General features: G+C 40.4%; 2 protein-coding genes across 3 annotated transcripts; both read right to left on the reverse strand.

Annotated features, from left to right (window-relative positions):
- Positions 1-358: 358 nt before the first annotated feature.
- On the reverse strand, positions 359-11,538 carry ctdspl2b (CTD (carboxy-terminal domain, RNA polymerase II, polypeptide A) small phosphatase like 2b). 2 transcript variants are annotated; one of them, XM_029455395.1, is made up of 13 exons: positions 11,336-11,538; positions 8,167-8,357; positions 7,167-7,305; positions 6,922-7,074; positions 6,487-6,735; positions 6,270-6,366; positions 5,803-5,914; positions 5,582-5,668; positions 5,289-5,351; positions 5,097-5,176; positions 4,740-4,866; positions 3,646-3,741; positions 359-3,503 (listed from the first exon to the last, which is right to left on the reverse strand). In XM_029455395.1, the coding sequence occupies exons 2-13, from the start codon at positions 8,332-8,334 to the stop codon at positions 3,438-3,440; spliced, it is 1,437 nt and encodes a 478-aa protein (XP_029311255.1). In that variant the 5' UTR covers positions 8,335-8,357; positions 11,336-11,538; the 3' UTR covers positions 359-3,437. The 2 variants fall into 2 exon arrangements, with proteins under 2 accessions (XP_029311255.1, XP_029311262.1); XM_029455402.1 differs by lacking the exon at positions 11,336-11,538 and adding an exon at positions 8,607-8,683.
- A 373-nt stretch (positions 11,539-11,911) lies between these two features.
- Positions 11,912-23,310, reverse strand: golm2 (golgi membrane protein 2). Its single transcript, XM_029455383.1, is given in 11 exon segments — positions 11,912-12,939; positions 13,986-14,153; positions 15,794-15,854; positions 15,856-15,932; positions 16,884-17,168; positions 17,383-17,466; positions 17,729-17,852; positions 18,047-18,137; positions 18,554-18,656; positions 18,820-18,874; positions 22,150-23,310. Coding segments are annotated over 11 exon segments (1,452 nt in total). The 5' UTR covers positions 22,477-23,310; the 3' UTR covers positions 11,912-12,862.
- Positions 23,311-23,622: the final 312 nt, after the last annotated feature.

Consider the following 23,622-nt stretch of genomic DNA (forward strand, 5'->3'; position numbering starts at 1 on the left):
TATATTGTGTACTTAAAATCTAATATTAAAAAGTTGTGTCATTAATAGTGAAAGTTGAAGGTAGGATCTAACATGTCTACTTTCACAATCCACTGGATCGTATACACACAAACACTAGTTTTTGCAAATTATAAAATTACACAGTATAAAACCTGTAGAAATGTATATTTAAGTTCGGCCCACTATAATAAAAATAAAACTTACGTTTAATGCTACTACAAGTGATTCTGTTGCTATTTAGGCAAAGATGGGAAATAGATTCTACAACTGTCTCATCACGAGCATAAATGTAACATTACACAAACTTGTCCCTGATCTTCAGACAGTCGAGAGAAATAAAAACAAACGGCATGCAAGATGTTTTTAACTTTAAAACTTTGTTTCAGAAATTCAATGTAACTGTATATACACTTTACAATAGCACAAAGCCTGACGGCGTACAAAGATGTCTTAAAACACTTAAATACATCTTCAGCACAAATAGCAATTCTTGCAAGTAAAATGGCTTAACCGATATTGGAAGAAAACAAAATCATTAACACGTTTGCTTTTTTTCTGCAGGAAAAAGTGCCATGATTAAAATTTAATTTAGGACTTTCCCACAAAGCAAGCGGTATTCTCTACATGCTAAGTTTAACAGTTCAGTGACATTGCGCTAAACTAAACATACAGATATTTTTTGTAAGAAAAAAAAAACACTCCATCTGATGTAAAGTTAAATCTTCATTAATACATTTAAAAAGTAGATATGACATGCCTTTTGAAATCGAAAATACTAAAGATTTTCCTTACTTTAAGGATTTTTTTTTTTAAACATGAAGCTGCATGTATTGTACAACACTCAGTGTACAATAAACTTGTAATGCACATAAAAATGAGCTGGATGAAATGCATCAAATGCCTCCCACTGAAACAAGCCATGACTGATAATTATACAGAATCGCGCTGAGGCGACGAGCACACCTGAGCAACATCGCACACTCATGATGAGGCTTGCATACTGAAAGACAGCAATCAGGATGGTGAGAGGTCATCGGGGTCGGGAGGGGGCTACCATGGTGGGACCTCAAGACATGTTTCCTCTTCCATGCACATTGTTCTGGCCTCCTCTCCAACATGTGAACGGCTGACACGAGCTGCTATCCCTCCTCGTCTTTTTTGTTCTAGATGATGAGGAGTGAACCAAACAAGGATTTCGGAAAGACACTTAAGACTTCACCCCATGTACAATTTACATTCATAGTCCGGACATGTCTACTCATAACATTAAGTCTGAGCAAACACCATTGTGCCCTGTAACAAATTTTTACTTTAATACAAATTTAAATTTCAGGAGAGCTACCATCTTCGGGTGGGTGCTAGGGGGGGGGGGGGGGGGGAGGCAAAGATAAGAGAGCGCTGAACAGATAGAAACCATCTGCGTTAAGTGAGCAGCAGGGATTGTTTGGGCCGGGAACAGTAGGATTCACCTGGCTATTTTACTCATGGGGGGGGGGGGGGGGGTCAGGGTCGGTCACACTACACAACACATACAGCACACCGAAGAAAAATAATAGGGGAAGGCTGGGTGTCTCCAGGGTTCAGTGTCTGCAGAACAGGACTTTGAGGTCTGATTGTCTCTTTCCATCTAAGCATCTTGTGGTGACAGCGCATGAAATGCCATTGGGGGGTGATTTGTAAGGAGAGGAATCGTATGGCACTGTACAGGCAACCTAGACAAATCCAAACACTCACATTTGCTTTAACATAAAACGCACTTTGCTTCAAACTCAACAAGAACAAAAAAAATGGTTCAACAACGCATGCCAAATTGTCACAGAAATTCAAGTCAACTCGAGTGTTGGGCGATGACAGAAGAGTCAGGCATCTGCATTAGCATTAGCTTTCCATCTTTACCTCCCAGGTTTAGGCTTGTAAGGATGCCAACAAAACATCTACATTTCTGCCTACTGCTTGTCTCACTATTAAATAAATTAAGTTGAAACAACAGAGGAGTAAAATGTCAGTTTGGCTCGAGTGTCCAGGCTGATGTCAGGCAGAAACACATTCATATAGTTACCATTCTTAAACACGATGCTTTAAACTGCACTAAACATAACAAAAAAACTTAAAGTAAAAGTAAAAAATATGAAACAGGTAGAGGAGCAGCCAGTGAAGCCGACTGTTAAAACAGTATGTTGCTGGTGCCAGATATGGCTGGTACAGAGTCTGTCCATAGATTTCTACCATGTGCAGACTTTGACACACTGGCAGAGATGTGCTACATTAGTCATAATGCTACTGATATAGCCATCAAATCACACATTAGAACTAAAAGAAACAGAGCTCTGATTTCAGCCAGAATACTTGATTAGGAGAAAAAGACAATACTGATTATAGACAAATGAGAAATCAAATACTATTAAAGAAAAGGTTAACATCGACACAGATCACTTTGAAAATGAATGCCCTCAAACCTTTACAATATGTCAGATTCACAGGTAAGGAGATTCTTAATCTTAACATTTAATTAAGGAGCCATTTTGTGTCCACAGTGAAGCCAACACATCGATTTAAACCTCTATTTGTAAGAACGAGAACAAACTATACTTAAAGTCCTGGATTAATTCCATTTTGTTTGACTATGCAGTGGACTGTCGTTAATATGCACCCATGTTCTCCTAATAGAAAAAAAGGCTTACAATAAAAACGTACACGAACCCTTTTAAAACATCATATCTTACAAACAGAAGTAAAACATTTTGAAACGCTATCTTTTTTTTTTTTTTTGAACAATGAAACACCAGTTTTACCAGAAAAAAAAAAACTGCAACCAACAATAGAAACTTGACTCGGCTACGGAGGAATGCATATGATTTTAAAGGCTACAGATTGTAGGTTTGTCAAACACCAAATCAGTGTGTGTGTGTGTGGCCAGGAGTAAACAAACACACATGCACAGATTGATTTACAGGCCAGTCATTCTTGCTGAAAATGTTCTGTAGCCACAGAGTGTGGTTATTAGTCAGCGCAAACAGCGTGAGCACCAGGGGTGGGTTTGTGTTCAGGGACTCGGGTCGGGATGGAGTTCCTCTTTACCAGGTGGCTTTTTTATTTCCACTAAACCAGCACCAAGACTTCAGAATTTAGTGTGGAGGATATATCCAGCTGGAGAGTCAGTCAAAAGGAGGAAATTACCTGGGCTTGTTCATAGCGCGTGTAATTTCATCTATACATTTAGAAAATTTCACCCAGATTTTAAAAATGTTCCTCTTTTCAAGTTTTTTTTTTTTTTTTTTCTTTAAAAGCAAATGTGGATAAAAAAAAAAAGAGAAAGAAAACGGCTAAAAATTTTAACAGTAATGGCAATGTTGTTTTTTGTAATCCAAAGAAGGCCTTTTTACACACACATTTTCAGTCTTTTTTCATGTTGTCCCGTTCTGAGAGACTGGTCGGATTCAATCAGGGGGCAACAAGTCGTGAAGCCGAAACCTCTCTCGAACGTGCGGCCGCACATCCTCATTCTGACGAGTTCAGCAGGCGGGAGAGAACCGTGAAAGGAGGAAATTAAAGAACAACTTAGATTCACTGAAACGGTGAAATATTACTCTGATGCAGCTATTGTAATAAGTCTGCCTATAGCTATTGAACAGTAGGACATCTTACCATCTCAACCAACTTCTCCAGGAAGGGCACCAGCTTCAGCAGCTCATTGTCGTTCTTGTCCATGAACCAGCTCTCGATGGGAATGCCATTGGACAACTGTCGGCACGAAAACAGGACAATTGTGATTAGCGCAAAGAATCCAGTTGTTGTCAACTATTAAATTAACCAGCAACTATTTTTGATTATTAATCAGTTGGTAAGAATAATTTAAGAAGAAAAAGAAAGTTAAAATTCTTATTCAAGCTTCTTAAATGTGAATGTTCTGGTTTCTTTACTCCTCAATGGCAGTAAACTAATCATCTTTGAGTTGGGGACAAAACAGGACAATGGAAGATGTCATCTTGGGTTTTGGGAAAAAACTGACATTTTCTAGCTCAAACAACGATTATATTAATCGATAATTTAAAAAAAATGGTTGGTTGCAGCCCTAATTGTGATCAAATGAGTAATGTCTTTAACGGCCCTCTAATGTGCTTCTCTGATTTAAAGAGAAAACTGAAATAAAAACGAGAAAAAAATATTTACACATATCACAAGAGTTACACCACACATCTAATGAGTGAGACGACTTAGTCAGTCATCTGGTTAATAAATTGATCACAACATAAGCTCAATGATACAGGTACAATGATTTATCAACCACGTTTGCTTTGCGGTAATTAATCAAAAGCAGTATATGCCAACGTGGGGAAAAAATAAAACGTCCTGGGTTTTTACAATGGATGCAAACCAGCTCAGTCCGTCACTATCAGGTTGGGAAGTGTGAGAACAATACTTTTCCCAGTCAGACACCAGGCTGAAGTTAGTTTGACCATCCCCACATGAGCACATTTACCTTATAGAATCTAGAAAAGGTATTGTTAAAGTTTGTCGTGAGAAAAAATAAAATACATTTATAAAATAAAGACTCGTCTTGTGGCTTAAATCTACATTTTCATTTAATTTCCAAATATGAATAATGGAATCGTTCCTCATTTGCCCAGTTTTTCAATTACTATAATTTCTCTTTGGTTGTCTTTGGTGACAATTACTGATGCTTGTCAATATCCAGATAAAACAACACCTCCAGTGTTATATTTTGTTTAGGTGTTCACCTGATATGCAAAGGCTTGCGGTGAATTGTCGATGATGATGGTCTTTGACAGATCTCTGCCCAAGATGTTGAGGTCCTTGATGTAGTTTCCCTGGACACAGACACAATGCTCACGAAACAACCTGTGTCTACAGTTACAGTGGGAGGAGGAAAAAAAGAAAGAAAAAAATCAATCAGTGACAAGGTCAGAGCCATCAATAATTCAGAGAAACCACAACACTGACACCTCAACAGCAGCACATGTCAACACTGGTGCTGCAGTTTTTATTTTTAGCTCAACCTCTTTTATTCAGGGATCGCATAAGCTTTTGAGTTTGTTGTGCAATTGTATAACAAACGGATACAAAACACAGCGTACCTCACTAGCTGCTTTTTAGGATCCAAGATGTTGAGCAGTTTGTCTGCATACACCTTTTTAGAGGCTGTAAAAAGGATGATCTAGGAAAGAGGAAAAAAAAAAAAAAAAAAAAAAAGAGTCAAATAACATTTTAACAATTCTGAAGCATTAATAGAATTAAATAATAGGAGTAGTCCATCAGGTTATATTTACCTCATAGATTTGAGACATGCGTTCCAGAAACTCTCTAAAGAACGGCCTCAGGCGCACATACACCTGCACAGGACAGACCACAGGGAAACAACGCTTACGATCAACACAGACAACAAACGTTTTATAGGAATAGTCGTTTTGGTTCGTCTATCAAATTGGACAGTTCTCCAACTGTATGACAAGTTTGACTATTTTTGCAAGTACATATTCCTCAAAGTAATGTTTTGTTTTTTTACGAACGACTTTATCCCCCTCTAGTGGCATCATGAAATACACTGAGGGACAGAACATACCTGGTAAATGACATCTTGAAAGAGGACAGGGAAGGTAAGTGCTGCGTCCTCCAACTCATTTAAACTGCAGTGAACCAACGTTTCATCCTAAATGGACACAACAGAGAAAATGTCAGGAAACTCTTCTCCATCTTAGGACATCTTTTCAAATCTCAACAGAATTTCAATAATTACAAAAAAGCAAATGAAGGAATGGATAATGTTGTTGTTGTATAACTGACCAGGTCTAGGACCAGAGAGAACTCAGGCGTGCTGCGTGTCTTCAGTGGTAAGGCTGGCTTACGAGTGAGCTGCTCTTCTGTCAGTGGAGGGACGTGCTTGATGAAGAAATACCTACAAATCACAAAACATCACACATACTTCAATTAAAACATCAATTTAAAACCACAATTTTCAAACCAAGTGGAATAATTTGTCGGGTAAAACCTAAGTTCTGCTGCTGGCCTTATTGCATTGTTGTAGGTAAAGGTTGGTCGTCTGGATATACTTTGACTTGGTCAAATGAGATGTCTCACCGTGCTACAGACAATGCTCCTGTTTTCAAAGTGCAACTTTCCCCCCTTGCTTGGTTAAACTATCCCACTACCACTTGCTTTCCAAATGTCGGCATTCTGCTTTTGTTGTAAATTCGGTTCAAGGGAGTCTGACTTTAGGACTACGCATTTTATGACTGCAGTGTTGTACTCACGGGTCAAAGACTTCCCAATCTTCCTCATAGGTTGCCTCTGGTGGTACTGCGACAGGAGGAGAGTCCACATATGCCATATCTGGACTGGAGCCTGGAGCTTGGACCACAACACGAATAAATGTTAAAAAGAACAAGAAGAGAAATAGGAACACAAAATGGCAAAATATTATTACGTCAACATGAATTCAAACTCTTAATTCTTAGCTGCGATATCTACCTGTGAGGGGTGGAAGATCGGCATTAGCACAGAGCTCTCCCTGCCCTGCTGTGGGAGATGCCTCGGGGATGTGCGGAGGTCGCATAGGTGGCAGCTGTGATACACTAGAGTAGAAGTTAGTGGTGGCACATAGTTCCTGTGTGGATGTGGCTGTGCTGGTGGGTGCCTCCACAGCTTGCTCTATCTCCAGCTGCTTGACAATCTCCTCGGCCTCCAATGCCTGATCCGGGGAATCCGAGCCAGTGGAGGCTGAAAAACAAAGATGATGCATTTGAGCTGTGTACTATCCTGACATAACTGACACAAAAGGGAAAAAAATAATGCTTCCAGCCATGGCTGTCTCGGAAGCATAAAAACATTTTGAGTACATATTTACTATAGATTTGAGCATGATGCTAAGCATGAATCAAACAGGCTACCTCAGGGTCTTCTTACCATTTTTAGCTGGTGAGAAAAAGTTGAAAACAGGGGAGAAGATGGTCCCAAGAAGGGTGGTTCTGACAGGGCTGGTGGGCAAATCAACGGCTGTCGTCGTCTCCTCCAGACTGCCATTGGGCTTCTCCTTACTCCTGTCATGATTGGTTGCCTCTGCAGAAGAGGAGTGACCGGTTTAATAGAGTTAACAGAGACTAGTGGGAATAAACATGAGGGATTAGTGGCTTTCTTTGAGTGCCACTCACGTCCATTGAGGGAGCCCCTCCTGCCAACCCTGCCGATAGTCCTGCAGGGGGTGTTGGTGTCCGGGGTTGCAGAGGTGATCAGGTTGTTGTCCACATCACAGTGGAGGCGTGTCTTCTTGGCTGGGCTCTCCTGTTGCACCTTAAGGAGACAAGAAATCATGGAAGATAGTTATAATTAAATTTGTAACAGTCAGGGCTGTCTCAGACTAAAGTACACAACAGTGAGATAAGTGGTAAAATGTTTGGCCAATCCATTTGTAAAAAGAATCCTGACAAGGACATACATTTTGAACCAAACTACTGCTATGATCCATGGTTACAATCAACCAATATGATATATCACGGCATGAAATGATGCAGATCACACTGGCTGACGCCAGCAGCATTATGTAAAATTAAAAATTAAATTAAAAGAAGCTTTTTCCTGTGTACATCTTTTATTATACCCATCTTGCATGGTGGATGTACAATGAACCTGCAGGAAGTTATCATGTACTGATGGATACATATTCAGCTTAGGTAATTAAACAATAGATAAAGATGGGCAAGAAAACAAACTGAAGCAATATGCTACATGTCTTAAATAAGGACTTAATGAGGAAATGCAGAGAGGCCCATAAAACAACAATATCCTGTAAACACATCAAAAAGTCTGTCTGTTTCCAGAGAAAAAGCCTCTTTTAGCCAAGTTGACTTTTCCACTTGTTACTGACTCCTGTTTCGGCACACAAGTCTGAGCCAGAAGCTAAAATTAGAACAAGCTGCTGCATTCCTCCAGACATTTCTTGGGGAACATGACACTATGCACCAAGAAACATAGTATTTAACTCAGCGACCTAGAGAGCAAAGTGCTAAATACAGTTTTAAAAACAGAGAAGTCCCAAAAAAGCTTAGGTAGCACTGTTCAACCAAACAGAGTTTTACAATGTTGCCAGCAGGGACACCACACTCATATTTGCATTGAAATCAATTAAAAAGCAGGATCATTTGATGTAGTTACCTTAACAGCATTTCCTCTGATGAACTTCTTGATGGTGGAGAACAATCCCCTCCCTCCACTAGGAGGAGTGTCCTCTTCTACTTCTGAATGCTTTCGCTTGGTACGGGATGGGCGGCTTGCCAGACTGGGGTTCGGCTGCTGAGACGCCTTACGCATTCTCAGCCTCATTGTTTTAGCAGTCACATGTAAGGCTGTTTTTTTTTTTTTTTTTAACAGACACGGAAAAGATGACAGAAAGAGAGAGGAAATCAATATGACTGTCTTGACAAGGAAACAGATTTACTCAAGTGTTAAAAAGGTAGACAAACAGGTTGTTCTAACAATCAACATTTTAAACTTTTAGAATGGATAAGCCTGCTGGTTGTATCCATCAGTAGTGGGGTAATACTGGTGCATTTTCTGCTAACATCTGGAGGCATTCAAGATCCCATTTCACTTACATCACAGTGGATCACTGCAGCCACAGCTGGTTTTACTTGTATTCCAAAAAAAAAACATTGCCCAGGATCACACACACACACACACACACACACACACACACACACACACACACACACACACACACACACACACACACACACACACCCCTTATTATTAGATCAATGTAGCAGTTGAGACAACAAAATACAGTAACTGAAAAAGCTGGGGGGATTGAATTGTTCAGCGCTGTCCTCGAGTACATGCACAGGGAAAACGGATAAACCATTCACAGTGAACATGAATTGTCTGTCACGCATGCCAGCCCCTTATGCAACAGCAGCTGGCTGAAAATGTATCTGGACATATCCACAACCTGTCAAGAAACCCTAAAACACACAATAGCACCCTCTCAATACATACCGTAAATCTCAAATACTGTAAATATCCTTCACTACATCAGCTTTACATTTACACAGGGGTGTATCCATGAACACACCAGAAGTGTACATGTTGTTGCTCAACTGTGTCACAAAAACACAGGCGCTCAAACAGCTTTAGAGTGCATGGTAACATTAAAGTAACAGGCATGCAGGAGAAGTGGGACAACCTAAAAGTGATTTTACATGTATTTCAATGCACTAGTGTGAGAAGGATAACATCCCTGATATTATATTAATGTCCATTCAAAATAGCACTAAAATTAAAATGACAAAAAATGTATTGATGGGGGGGACGGGGGGACTATGGGTGCAATTTGTGACAATTGTGTTAACCTAAAACACCAAAGAACCATATTCATCAGGTTGTCCTAAATCAGTATTGCTGATGATCTTGTTGTGATTACTGCTTTGCTAATGCAATGTTTGTATGCATTTGTAAATCCTCTCATTTTTACACTTTCCCCTCATCACATTAGTTTTTTGTAACAGATTCATCAACAGTTCAAGCTGTAATTATTTGTACTCTTGCCATTATATTTCTCTAAAACCTCAAGAGTAAAAACTGACAGATGATGCAAAGAGGGATTCTCCCTGACTCCACTGTATGAGATTGCCCCTGTAATGTGAGTAAATTAATATATATATATACACACACACACACACATTTTTTACTGAGGTTGGTCCTGGAAGAAACTACTACATTGCCCATTACTTGCACTTAATTATACTCTTAGTGTTATCTCTCTTCCCTTTCCTGCTTATACACATTGCTAATGTCAGTATGTACAACAAATAGGTTTGTCCTGTTTCTGTTAAATAAAAATAAAGTGCCCGTTATATATTGCCTACTGTATGATTAAATCTGGCCACGGCTTGCATGGCAACAACACCATGGCTGCTGAACATCCACCTCTCTAGGAAATCACCCACTAACCAAGGATCATGCACACCGCTAGGTACGAGCAAGTGAGCGGGAAATAAGAACATGCATGCCACTGAGACTGTATGAACGAGCTAACAAACGCTACACAGCGGAAAAACAAGCAGGGCCTTGCTTGTTGGACAACACGATCCCTATTCAAAAATTACTCGGAGGCTAAGGTTGACTGCCTGGTTTAAGAAGTGACTAAATGATACAACCTAAGATTAACTGGAAAATAAATGTTTTAGGCAGATGACTCATTTGGTTTAGTTGCCTCACTCAGGCACAAATCAACGTTTGTAAAAATTGCACTAAATGATCACGATGATCAAGCTTTGCAGCTAATCGAGCAGCTAGCTCGATTAAGCTAACACTACCATAACTAAAGAGGTCGTGTTACTAGTCAAGGGTTATGAAGGTGAGCAACATATCTTTGTTTAAGTACAGTTTATTTTAACACCGTTAGGTGGTACAAGTGGCACCTATAGGTAACGTTAAAGTTACATCGTTAATACAACTCGGCACCGTTAGCTGTTAGCAACTCGGCACCGTTAGCCCAAATATGCTAACTTACCGTTAGCAAGCCAGTGCGGCATCTTCAATTATACCAAACAACGTTAAAACTATTAACTAAAGTATAGAGCATTAGTTGGCTAGCTAGTGTTATGTTTGCTTAGCGGGTTGACTCGACTGTCTTCTTGATTTATACACAATGTTAACCTTTGATTTATTTGAGAGTTGAACTCGCCAGACATCATTAATCAAAACACAGGAACGTTATCCAAATTATTTGCTGATCCCGTCGACGTTATCTTTAGCTAACAATGCAGTTGGTGGGACCTTATTTATCAATTGTGGTACACAAACATGTCTAGCTCAACACCCATTGGAAGGATATAAAAAAAATAAAAAACTGTGTTAGCTAGCTAACGTAAACCTAGCGTTAGCAAAGTTCAGTTGTGGAATGTCAATTTGGACGTTAGCCTCAATGAAAGCTAACTAACACCGACGCTAGTTAACATTAACAGTTTGTCGTTTTAACAAGATGTAAAGTTACCTTTCTATGATTAATATTCTAAAGTTGGCGTGTATCTATGGAATCGCCTTAGTTCAAAGAAGGAGCCAAAATTAACCAGTATGTCGAGTCTACCAGAAATTAGCCAGGTCCGTGGTAGGCCGTGTTTTAGCTGCCTTAGCATGTATCTTAGCTTAGCACTGCTAGCTTAGCGTTAACCCTAACTAGCATTCTTGAAAAACTGCTTCGGGCTAACAGATGTGCACAGGCAGGGAAGGAAAATATTTATTATGTCGTTAGCCAACATTACATAAACCCCAAGCCAAATAGGACACATAGACGAACAAGGTTCAGTTAACGTTACCGACTTACTTTAGTGATCCGCAGTGTCTGGCGATAACGACTCAAGACCGATTAACCATCACAACAGAAGCAGTGGTTGTTTTCGTGATTTGATCCGACTTTTTCTGTATATCTAGTCAAGGGCCGTCTCTGAAACGACAAATCGTTGTGTTACCAGGCGCCATTTCCCGCCTCTGCTCAGTCTCTCCAAGGCAGATACCCGTATGGGACACAGACACACCCCCTTACCTCTGAAAAACACCAGCCAGTCTGCAGACTATCACTTGCCTTTTTTTTTTCCTCACAGCTTTGATTTGACTGCCCGTATTTATGGTAGTAAATTACTGAATATTCAAAATGTCAACAATCGATCGCACATTTATGCATTTCTTGCTAAATATATATGTGTATCATCACTGAAAACAAAATCACAGTCATTACAATTATGAACTAAAGACATGCAGGTGCTAAATATCTCACCACCTTTGCGACTAGATAACAGCTGACCAACATTACAAAGCTGTATCACCTGAGTAATCCACTCATTGCTGATGACAAACTAATTTCTACATCGACCCTAAAGCACTCTCACAAGTGACAAGTAACAAATGACACGAAGCATCACCTTTAATAAAATAAAATTACATTCAATGTGCCTTTTCATGAGAAATCAATTTTCCTGGCTGCACAAACAGAACTGATTTCATGTTCACGATTTCCCTAAAAGGTGAGGAATTAGGTTTCCTCAGTACAAATGGTCACAGTTCAACTACATTATGTACAAGAGACCTCATTAATGGAAGCATGTGTACAGTATGTCAGTTCTATATGTGCTTGGTTAATCTTTGCACACTGTGGAGGATACTAACAACGCTCTAAGTATTGCTCAAGCATCAGTATTTTGCTCAGTTTGATTATTAATAAAAACAAGTTTCAAATGCATGCAATGGCATCATAAAAAAAACAGAACGAGGAGCACTTTTACGTGTCTTGTCACAAAGAAAATAAATTGATTTAATAGGCCATAAGCAAAGTCCTTGGCATTTTCAATGCATTCCCACTCCTGTAAACGAAAAAATTATCTTCCATGTAAAAGTCCAAAAATTATGTTAGAGAAATTAGTGTCGTTTATAAACATCTCAGTTGAAGAGTTTGTTTGTATCAAGCAACAGCAACCTGACATAGCAAAAACAAAAATACAGTTCGACCTTGAAGTTCAGCTGTGGGCCCTTTTCAGATCACTCAGGGGCAGTTATCAAATAACAAAACTCAACAGTCAGTGTACAGTATATCATCTCTACTGCCATAACTTGGAACCGTTAGCAAATCAACAGCAGCTCAGGACAATGCCATGATTTTTTTCTTTGTATTATGGTACGTTATTCGGAATAATTCATTAGTTGCAATGTCTGTTTTCCATAATAGTCCATGACATGGAGGATGCACTCTATACATTCTTAAACATATTGATGTTCAAACTATTTTCTCAAGAAAAGACCTTGGTTGTAGAGGAAAGTCTGAATATGTTTAATGAGTTACAGCTGTACGAGTTCCCATTCAAAGAATGTCAATGGCTTGATGTCTTTTCCCATAATCCACAGCCCGGTCTCCTTGCATGTCTCGATCTTCATCATCTAGAAAAAAAAAAGAAAGCAACACAACCATTAGAGATTAAATAATAAACATTACACAAGTGCTGTAACCACACTCCATTATCTCAACTATGTCCTCCCCATCAGTCCAATCACATCAATAGCTTGATTCCAAACTGTTACAGTGTACATCCATAAAAAAAAAAAAGACAGGGCCACATACAGTGCACTCAGGTATTAGGATTTATGTTTTTCATTGTTTTGGATATACTTCAGCACACTGCATTTGATACGAAACAATGACTCCAATGTAGGACTCGCAGCCCTTGTTGTACGTAGTTTTCCCTGGTTTTTGCAAAAATGTATTAATGTAGAAGAAATGTTTTGAGACTGTGTGCAGATGGAACAGTTTAACACATATAAAGACAGATAAAAATGACAAAATCACAACCATAAAACAAAAATAGCATTCTCCACATGTAGTACCATCTAATTAAATATTACATCTTAATCTAATAGGCAATCAGAAATTCATGGCAGGAAACAATAACAACAAATACAAAAACATGGACATGCATTTCAATATTTCAAGGAGAACACAGACACATTCACAAACACAGTGAGCTATATTTATCTACTGCTCTAGATGTGGGTCAGATGTGTGGTGGGCACAGACAGGTGGTATAGCTAAAAAGAAGCACAGGCAGGAGAGAAAATACTAGATGGACACTGAATTACTCTCACAGAACCGCAAGTTCCTGGGTCAAGTTTTCCCCCGTACTCGGGAGAATAGGGTGCTCAGATTGTTACTGGGCCTACACAGTAAACAATGTCTGACACAATTCAGTTACTCATCCTGAACTGCATACATAGCAGTTCTGCTTTGACCTTGAAGGTGTTTTGGTCGTAATTCTTAAATATCGGTAGTTTATGACGGATTCAAGGACCAAACTCGGGGTACTGTGAGCTACTCTAACGGTCGGGACAAATGCAGGGGGCGGCAGCAGGACAGGGGTGGAGGGAGGGAGCAAGGGAGGAATGGTGGATACACATCTGGACAGGCAGTCCAGTCTCCCGGCCTGGCTCACCTTGAACGTCTTCCTCCCCACCATCACCATCCTCTTCCTCATTGTAGGCCAGCTCGGCCTGCTTGTCGGCCTCATACTCACCCACGTTCCCATCATCCCCATTGTAGTCCGCTAGCTTAGAGCCGTGTTGCGGATCTACTGGGGACTCGTTCTCATCAAAGAACCGGCCTGCAGGAGGCAGAGAAGGGCCTCATCAGGAAGGGAGGGAAGCGGAGGCAGTTGTAGGAGGACAGGGAGGAACGGATGAAATATTGCATAATGAATGCATGAAGGAATAAGTGATCGCATGAAGAGGATGACAGAAGATGACAAGGTGAACGGATACACGGTGGCAGATTGTAATTAGAAGACAGGTGTTTCTGAAGAGTAAAGGAGTCAATCACGGATTTGAAAGCAGAGCGCCAAGTGGAAACAAACGGGCTTCCCTTAGTAATGAGTGACTGTTTAAAGTCTGGAGAGGACAGAGCGCTAATTGAGTTACCGGTTTAATCATCTGTATGACACAATCAAATCAAATACAATAGCCCTGCTGTAAATCCAATCTAATGTTTAGTTTTTGTTGGTCCTGTGAGAAGTGTTGATTCAACTCAAGGGTCATTTTTAAGTCATTTCAGGCGATGGATACAATAAGTGTGGAGTAAGTAAGTGTTTCCAACACGTCTTCCAGGACAGATTATAACACCTCGATTCAATGCAGCTTCAGATACTGACGCCCGTTTGTTATGACCATTATAATTGTAACAGTTGGAAAAGGATAATCGTTGTTCTGCTGTATAGTTGATGTATGTTAAAATAGGAGTGTAAAAAAAAAGAAGCAAGAAGTTTATGTATTTTACTGGATATTGTGGATATGAGCAAGTCAACGTGGAACAATAACATTTTCCAATTTACAATAGTTTTATGTACAATGTAAATAAACTTAACTCGAATGGTGTTTTTGCCTTCTGATCTATAATCTCTATCACGCAGGCATCAGAGGTAGTTTATGTTCCTATCCGATTTTGGATGGCACTTTGGATCGCGACAGGACTGGGTGGGACTCGAGATTCTCTGAGCCAGGCATCTTTGAGCTGCAACTGTCTAGTGAGCACCAGACACTGCCAAAAACGAGACATCTGGTTGGTGTCAGGTGTTAATTTGCCATAATAGGATGCAAGTATAATGAAATCAGAGTCAACAGATTAGAAGAAAAAACAAAAATGAAGACGTGAACTGAATGCAGTCAGTGTTTTAAGCAGCAGAGGGGTGAAGAGGATGTGTAGGGGAGATGAAAGAATAGAACATGTGAAAACAGGAGAGGGGGAGGGGGAGGAGGAGGAGGAGGAGGGAGAAAAGGCAGCAGAGCAGAAGCCAGGCAGCAGGAAAGGATCATCTGGGAGCCAGGTGTGTCTCATTTGTCTCCTGTCCTCTGCAACTGAGCCCTCTCTCTCCTCCCTGACAGTGCTTCTTGCCATATTCAGACATGACTTACATTCAACTAACTTTCATGAAAATCTGTTATGTAGAAGTGGGGGTGGAACCAGTTAGTAATGGGCATAATTCACACAGATGGCATGACTCCAAATTGTATTTTTCTCTCTGCGTTGACACACATCACAGAGAGCTGGGAGGCAGCAGCTAAGCACAAAGGCAGAGCTAACAGGAATAGTTGTGACTGTACTTTTTCCATGTGTAATGTTATTTTCCCCCACCCCTTAAAAATCCATCACAAATCAACAAGGGAATGGGAAAAAAAACCCTCCTCCAACCACAACCAACTCTTGCAAATTACAGTATTCTCTTTTTCAAAGTGTTGAGGAGGAACTCACTCTGGCGGTGGTGTACGGGCTCTGCTTGAACTTGGTCTTTGGCGGGGTGAAGCTGGAGGGGGATTGGGCACCTGGGCAGGGTTAGGAGGCAGAGGAATCCCCTTCAAGTGTTCGATGTCACCTTTGACATTATCAGGAGCTGTCAATAAGAAAGAGGGTTAGGTTCCATTGTGTGGATGATGTGTTGCAAACAACCTGCTCCGACTAAATCTCCTGAGCTACAACACGACTACTTCACAATCAAGAACAAATTAATGCCTTTTTATGACGTACAACACAGTGTGGTGCTACATTTGTGTTCTTTAATAGATCACCTGATGTTATCAACGATGTTACATAAGACTTGGAAAACTCACAAAAACTGTACAAAGAACAATTCTCTGTTCTTGCCTTCACTTGAATAAACATTCAGTGAATTGAATGTACTTAATAAATTAAGAATTAAGAATTAAATCCGTAAAGCTAAGTTTCAATGAAGCCTGAGAATTCACTACCACATGCCTAAAGGCAAGAAAACCCAGACTATTATAATTAATACTAGGGATGTCCCGATCCGATCTCAAAGACCTCTTGCATTTTAATGTAACTTGTGGTGTGTTGCTTCATCGCGGGCGGAGCCCAGTCCTTGCTCGGAGGGCAGCGGTGGAGACAAAACACGCCAGTCTAAGTGTGACAATTGCAAAAAGCCAATAAGTTATGTATATTAATGTCATCCACGCAGAAGATGTAGGCTACAGACGATCAAAATGAACACTTAACAAAATACTGTTCTTTCTGGCAACTCAGGCAAAGGCTGCAATGAAGCAACCAACAACGGCGGACACTTCAAAGGAAGAATAAAAAGATTACAGAGAGGGTTTCTGATCTTGTACTTTAAAATTAAGGAACAGATTGGATGAAGGCAGATATTTTTCTGATGCAATGCAGATTGTCAAGCATATACGTTGGATTGATTTTAATAACTTTAATGTTACTGAAGTGTGCACAGTGCAGCTGTATTATTCAGGAATAAAAAAAGTTTTGGATCGGGACAGGCAGATACTCAATATTAAATGACTCGGATCATAGATAAATGTGGTGCTGTCTATACCATGAAGTTGTCTTTGTTGTTCTCCCAGTTCGTCTGCCTTGATAACTGCCTTGTTGTCTTCTTCAAACACTATCGGTTTGTCTGCCTGTTTGATGATGGCTGGAAGTGCAACCACTGCTGCTCGGCCCTCCACTCTGTCCTGCTGCAGCCTGGGCTGATCCAGAGACAGGCCCTGGCCCCCAGGGCCATCAGCTGCCCCGACTCCAGGTCCAGGTCCAGGTCCAGCACCAGCTCCCACAACTACATCCTCATCATGCTTCTGAGTGATGGCGGGTTTCTTCAAGGCTGTAGATACATGAAGTGGCAAAGTGAGAATGCTTGGAAATGAAGACACCTAAAGACATCACATTCATTGACATACAAGGTGGTTATTATTATTATTATTAAGACCTAATCGTTCTCTACACTGGCATTGGAATCATCTTTATTCTTGTTTTACTTGACCCTGCACTGCCCATACTGCCTTAAAAAATATCACAGGTAAAAGATGACGGCTTACCAAATTGCACATCGTCAATCTTCCCCACCTCACTGTCTTCAATACCAGGCATGCCAGCATCACTGCCAGGCTTACCCATCTCTTCTGTAACAGAGCAGAGGGAATGTGACTCAGGTAGGGGATAGGATGACATTAAGTTCCCCGTTACATAAACAGGAATAACATACAGAAGAAACTAACAGGGTGTAATTATGATATCAATTCAATTCTTGAAAGTTTTCTACAAGCAATTGGTGAATTTTTTTACTGACAACCAAACACTACATTTAGCGTGTAAGTGCATAGCTATATAAGGAACAACAGTCCAGACAGTATAAGCTTTGGTTGACAGTCGCTTCCATTGTACCTTTTAAATCCGGACTGTCATGCCGGTGAGTGGCCACTGTATGGCGCTCTCCAACCATCTCCGCCCCGGGCGCTCCCTCGGTTCGTCTACCTGCCACTGCACCCTTTTGGCCGTCCATTATACTCTGAAGAATTAAAAAAAAGGTAAATCAGAAAAAAAAGCGCATATGGGACATGAACAAGGGAGATTTAACAGTCAGTTTATCCGTGATAAGAATCTGAGCGTAATGAATACATGCAACATGTAGCAGAGGGACACAACCTTTCATCATTTACTAAGGAGTCCCGACAATGATGTCGAGATTTTGTCAATACTAACCTGTCTTAGTTTGGACGCTTCTTCCTCCAGGCTCTTTTTTGTTTCTTCATACTCGTCTTTGAGTTGTGCAATCTGACGTCCACACTGTAAACTAGTGAACACACATTCCTTGTTACTTTCATCAACATATTCTGGGATTTATTTTCACCATACCGTAAAAACATATTTGTGCAAACAAAAGTCAATAAATACATTTTTGAAGAAATGCAAACCTGAGCGAGGTATAAATCTATTCTAAAAAAACGTATGACCCCCCCCTATATAAAGTGAAACATCATTGAGATCAAATCAGCCTTAAAAAGAGACAAAAGTAAATAGGAAATTAAGCCAATGACGTAATATCACCAAATTATAGTGTATATTTAATTCAAAACCTAATAACTGTCATCATAGGGGACACTTAGAAGCACAAATTCATATCTTGAGATGTGCTTCAGATCCTCAAAGTGGGAAAACCCCCAAGGTCAACCACTAAGGCTGACAAGAAGTTGTAAAGATGTAACATACCTCTCATACTCCAGTTTTCTTTCCAAGGTAGTGCTATTTTTCTTCACTTCTCTTAGCTGCTCTTCTTGTTTCATTAACTCCTGATTCAGATCCTTTAGCTGCTCTGTTTGCAGCAACACAAACACAATATTTTTAGAGAGGCTTTGTTCCTGTGTGTTAAATGCAATATATTGTTTGGTGAAGAGACTTCCTATCATTACAAATCCTCTATTGCGGGATTTAGTGTTGGAGTGCCCTCTGCTGGCCAGACAGAGCTAAAGTCTTACCTTTCAGCCGCTGGATTTCTGTCATTTGAGCTGTGACATCACCCTGCACCTTCATCTGTACAGAAGAGAGAGAACATGTGTTCAGGCATCTTTATACCTGAAGGAGCGCTACAAACAGGTTCTGTAATGGAAACAATACCGACATTAACGCAAGGAAAACCAGAACAGGTTTGTCTTGTTTATCTTTGTAATGCAACGTCACAGCACAAACAGATGGCTCCCACTGTGACAAGTAGTTACTGCTACAAGGCAATACGTTCCTGCCTATCAAAACCAGGATGGGGTATTAGACATTATCCAAATGCCTGGTTGCTGATCTCCTGCTGAGCAATAATGTTTAAGGATTTATACGGGTGATTGAAAAAATATTTCGCTTTGTAACATGCAGGAAATGATAGCACAGAAGCTGGTAGCCCAAACATGACTGGTTTATGATCTTTTTATAAGCATCTTGGACTTTAAAAGGGACACCCAAAGTCCATCTATTGAGTATCAAACTCAATCCCTGTAGGTTTAAAACACTGGCTGATAAAAAGGTTGTAGTTTTATCTTCACACAAACACAGCTGTAGTTATCTTGAATAGTATCTACACGTTTACAATGGTGACAAGTTTAAAAGCAGATACAAAGTATCAAAAAGGTGCACAAAAGTGCATTTGGCCATATTACGGTTATAATTGACTGAAATAGAGGACATTGAGGAAAGAGCGGCCAGGAAATATTGGAAGGTCAAGACTAAATCTTCGTCCTGTAACATGTTGTTAGCAACACAGCCAGAATGTTTACAGACTGTATGAAGAACTATGGGCTGCAATTATTCATTCTTGCACAGAATGGGTACAAGGCTGTATGTGCTGTACTGTGTGGAGGCCATTCAAGAATCAACTTTCTCTGCATTGCAGGCCTCTCACTGCATGAAGCATGCATCTATGTTGAAACAGGGTTAGGCTGTTGACAAAAGAAAGTGCTGCTTGAATAGCAGTTGTTCCACTCCACTTATCTTACTTACGGAAACAGGGAGCCGGATATCTGAAATTACAACCAAGAAACAAGGGAGCGTAGACGCCTTTTTATTCCACACGTCACCGACTATACTCAAGAACAAAATGCAACCTCAGTGTGGCTAAAAAAACTTTTTAATCTCTTACACAAACAGTGTAACAGTGTCGAACAATTTAGCGGCCAAGAGGAATATTGGTGACACAAACATAAAATGGTCAGTAAAAGCTCTGTTTGTAGTGGACGGTGCCAGGATAACAGGAAGGCCAACTGTTACAGGGCCTTTGTTTTGCTATGATTTGGCCACAGAATATGGGATTTGGCTCAAACAGTGTGTGATGGTGAGCAGGAGGAAGGATTCTGAATGAAGATTTTCCCTATTAGGAGGACAGATTTTAATTAATTCATCCAAGATTCATTTTGCACTTATTGCCGAGTGTTCATTTTTAAAGGGCAGAAGTTGGTTTTAATTGCAGACCTTGTTTGCTAAGCATGTATAACCATTATGTATTTATGTGTGGCCCATTATAAGCAGCATTATATCCCTGCTCACAAAGTAACTGACTCCACTCAAAAAGAGGGGAGGAAGTTAGATTTGTTGTACTCAAGAACAGCTCGTCAGCAAATGCTGAGCAACACCACAAATTGTTACTAATGTATTTCCCTTTAATTTGATATTCTTGCAGATTACCCTTGCAAATACACTGAAGTGTTTTTTTTAGTGTACAAATCATTAAATATCAATGGCATTTGCCAGTCCAGTTTTCTCACAATGAGAAATAAGGCATAAACTCATCTTCTGCTTCTACTCAAAATGTCTAGTGTGTCCTAGTTTAGTTCTACTCGATAGACTTTGCAGACCAGCAGTGGTTTGACTATGACACTATGCAAATGATAACATACATAGGATACACACACAAAGGATAACCATCAGTTAAACACATGCATGCCCGTCTATGAGAAATAAGCATGTCAGACTGAATGCAAATTACAAGAAAAAACCTCCCCCTCCATCTGTTGTCTAATTGTCTCCCAGGGCAACTGGACACACACTGATGTTCAGAGGGTGCTGGGACAAAACACAGAGAATTGCTGGCTGGGCCACTGCGCAAGGCAGGAGGTGGAAAGAGCCTTGTGGAGCATACAGACGTGCCACACTTAAATACTGTATAAGTGGCTCAGAGGCATAGGCACAGTACACACTTTGTTTTTCTCAAAAAAACACTCTGAGCTGTGGTTTTCTGAGGAAGGACAAGTGCATGCATCATCTGCAACTTGGTACCATAGACTACTAGAAACACACAATTGCCCTCTTTATAATGACTCCATCACATAGTGTGGAGATCACAAATAGTATAATGTAGCCCGAGATATCGTCATGACTCCAGATGTGTGATGATTTAGTTCATTGTACTGTTGTGATGTGATGTAAATAATGCCTTCTGCTTATTGTCTTACAGTTTAGGGATTTAAACTTACCTGACTAGTTTAGTGATATCAACAATGAACCTGATCCAGTTACTATTTGCTCTCTCAGAAAATATGACCCCCCACCCCTAGATTAAATATTGAACAAGAGCATTAACCGTCAGAGGGGGAATGTAACAAAGCACATTTACTCTATACTGTACTTAAGTATAATTTTGACATAATTGTAGTATACTTGAGTCTTTCCATTTTATGCTGCGATATACTTCTACTCCACTCCATTTCAGAGGCAAATATTGTACTTTTTTACTGCACAACATTTATCTGATACTTTGTATATTAAGAAAACATGGTATGATGCAGTACTATACTGCAAATCTACACAGTAGTATACAAGTATGTATACATTGAGGAACTACAACCTTAAAATGCTCTTACCGGTACATGTATTCATTAATGAGAAAGCAAAAACAATATAATATTCTAGAATAATACAACACTGTGAAAGAAACCATTCTGCAGTAATGATAGAAGAAGTACTTTTACTTTTGAAACACTTTGCTGATAATACGTCTGTATTTTTACTTAAGTAACAGTTTGAATCCAGGACTTTAATTTATTTTTAGACTGTGGCATTTGTAGCCTTATTTTACTCAATTAAATGTTCTGAGTACTTCTTCCACAACTGTTGCTACAAGTCATATCCAAAATACAGACACACAATTGATAAGTGCACTGTTTTTACTGTTACCTGCTTTACCAGAGAATGGTTCAGTCAGAGGCTTATCCCAGATTGTAAAAACTGCGTTTCCACGTGTAGCATAGCGTGCAGCATTACTTCTACTGCTAGATTGTATTACAGTACCAATGAAATGAAACCGGGAAGAGACAATGCTACTATACCTTTTCATCAGAGCACATTTTGATAAGCGCCTCCCGGCCCTGCAGCTTGCCCTCCAGGACGCTGTAGTCTCCATCCTTCTGGTCGATCTGCTTCCTGTGTGTGTCCACCTGCACCATCAGCTCAGAGTTCCGCTTCTCCAGCCGGCTCCGCGCCGCGTCCGTGCGCTTCACCTGCGTCTGCACCTCCGCCAGCTCATCTAGCAAGCGGCTGTGCTTGTTGGACACTGTCCAGTAGTTAAAAGACAGTATGGCGATGATCACCATCAAGAAGATGAGGATGAAGGACGGGAGGCGGCCTCCACGTCGGTTTGCACCAAACCCCACCATTTCAAAAACAAAATGTAACGTTACTTCAGGTTCAGGCAACCTACAGAGCTCAGTGAGAGTAGTCTCCCGCTGTAAAACACATCCGTCTACGTGACATGCCGTGAATATGCGGCAACCGCTCGGAAAAGCAAATACTACACAGACAGACAGTCATGAATGTTCAAGACTTTTCACATTTCTACTGATCTTTACTCTCCTTCCTCCTTCAGCGCATTAGGCATCTTCACTGTAATTCGTCCAATGTCAGTAGGTAAGATGAAATACGCCCGCAGGGACGTGGCCTAGCTCAGCTGGCAACGTTAAACACAGTAGACGAGACGTGGACAGATACACGGCACCGTGGCAGTGAGGAAAGCAAATACAAATCGTACAGCTAGCTGTATATCGTTAGCCTTCAGCTAATTGTTTTTCATTGTCCTCTGGTAGGCTGTAGGGCTACATACACTGACGTTTGGAGCTCCTTTAATCACATAATTGCCGTCAAACAGCACCACTGATGATCTTCGCTTCCGACCTGACGTTAATGTTAGCTCCTATTGACGTTAACGCTGTCCAGCTAACCGCTTCACACTAGCTAGCAACAACGGTAGATGCGAGAACACAATTAATTAGCGACTGTCAGACAGACAAGAATCGCCTCTTCTTGCCGACGACGGATGTAATCCTTGTAATATTCACCAACAAAATCATAACAAACACTAAGGACACAGGCTTTGTATCTCACTCTCCACCTTTCGCTGGAAATATGATTTATGCGCTTTGTGAAGCTAGCAACAATCTGTCTGTGCAACATCCGCTCTCTGCTACTAAATACATTTCAAAATAAAGGTCCAAATTGAGTGTTTGGTGGCATTGCTATTAGCTTTGCTTAACACACTGTATATAAACCAGTCTGCATACGTATATCTTTAATGATGACGTGTGCACTTGTGCCTTTAATGATGACGATGAAGAATGCATCGGCCACACGGTGAAAGTGATAACACTGTATGAAAACATCGCCTGTAATGCGCACATGGGAGAAGTTAGCCTTGAGGGCTTTCTGACAGCAAGGGTCTGCTTGAACCCAAACCATTGTCTTTTTCTAAACCTAATCAAGTAGTTGTGTTGCCTAAACAAAATGAGATTTCTGACAGAAAGGGCTGA

Source organism: Cottoperca gobio, chromosome 3 (assembly GCF_900634415.1).
Source record: "Cottoperca gobio chromosome 3, fCotGob3.1, whole genome shotgun sequence".
NCBI classification, from domain to species: Eukaryota; Metazoa; Chordata; class Actinopteri; order Perciformes; family Bovichtidae; genus Cottoperca; species Cottoperca gobio.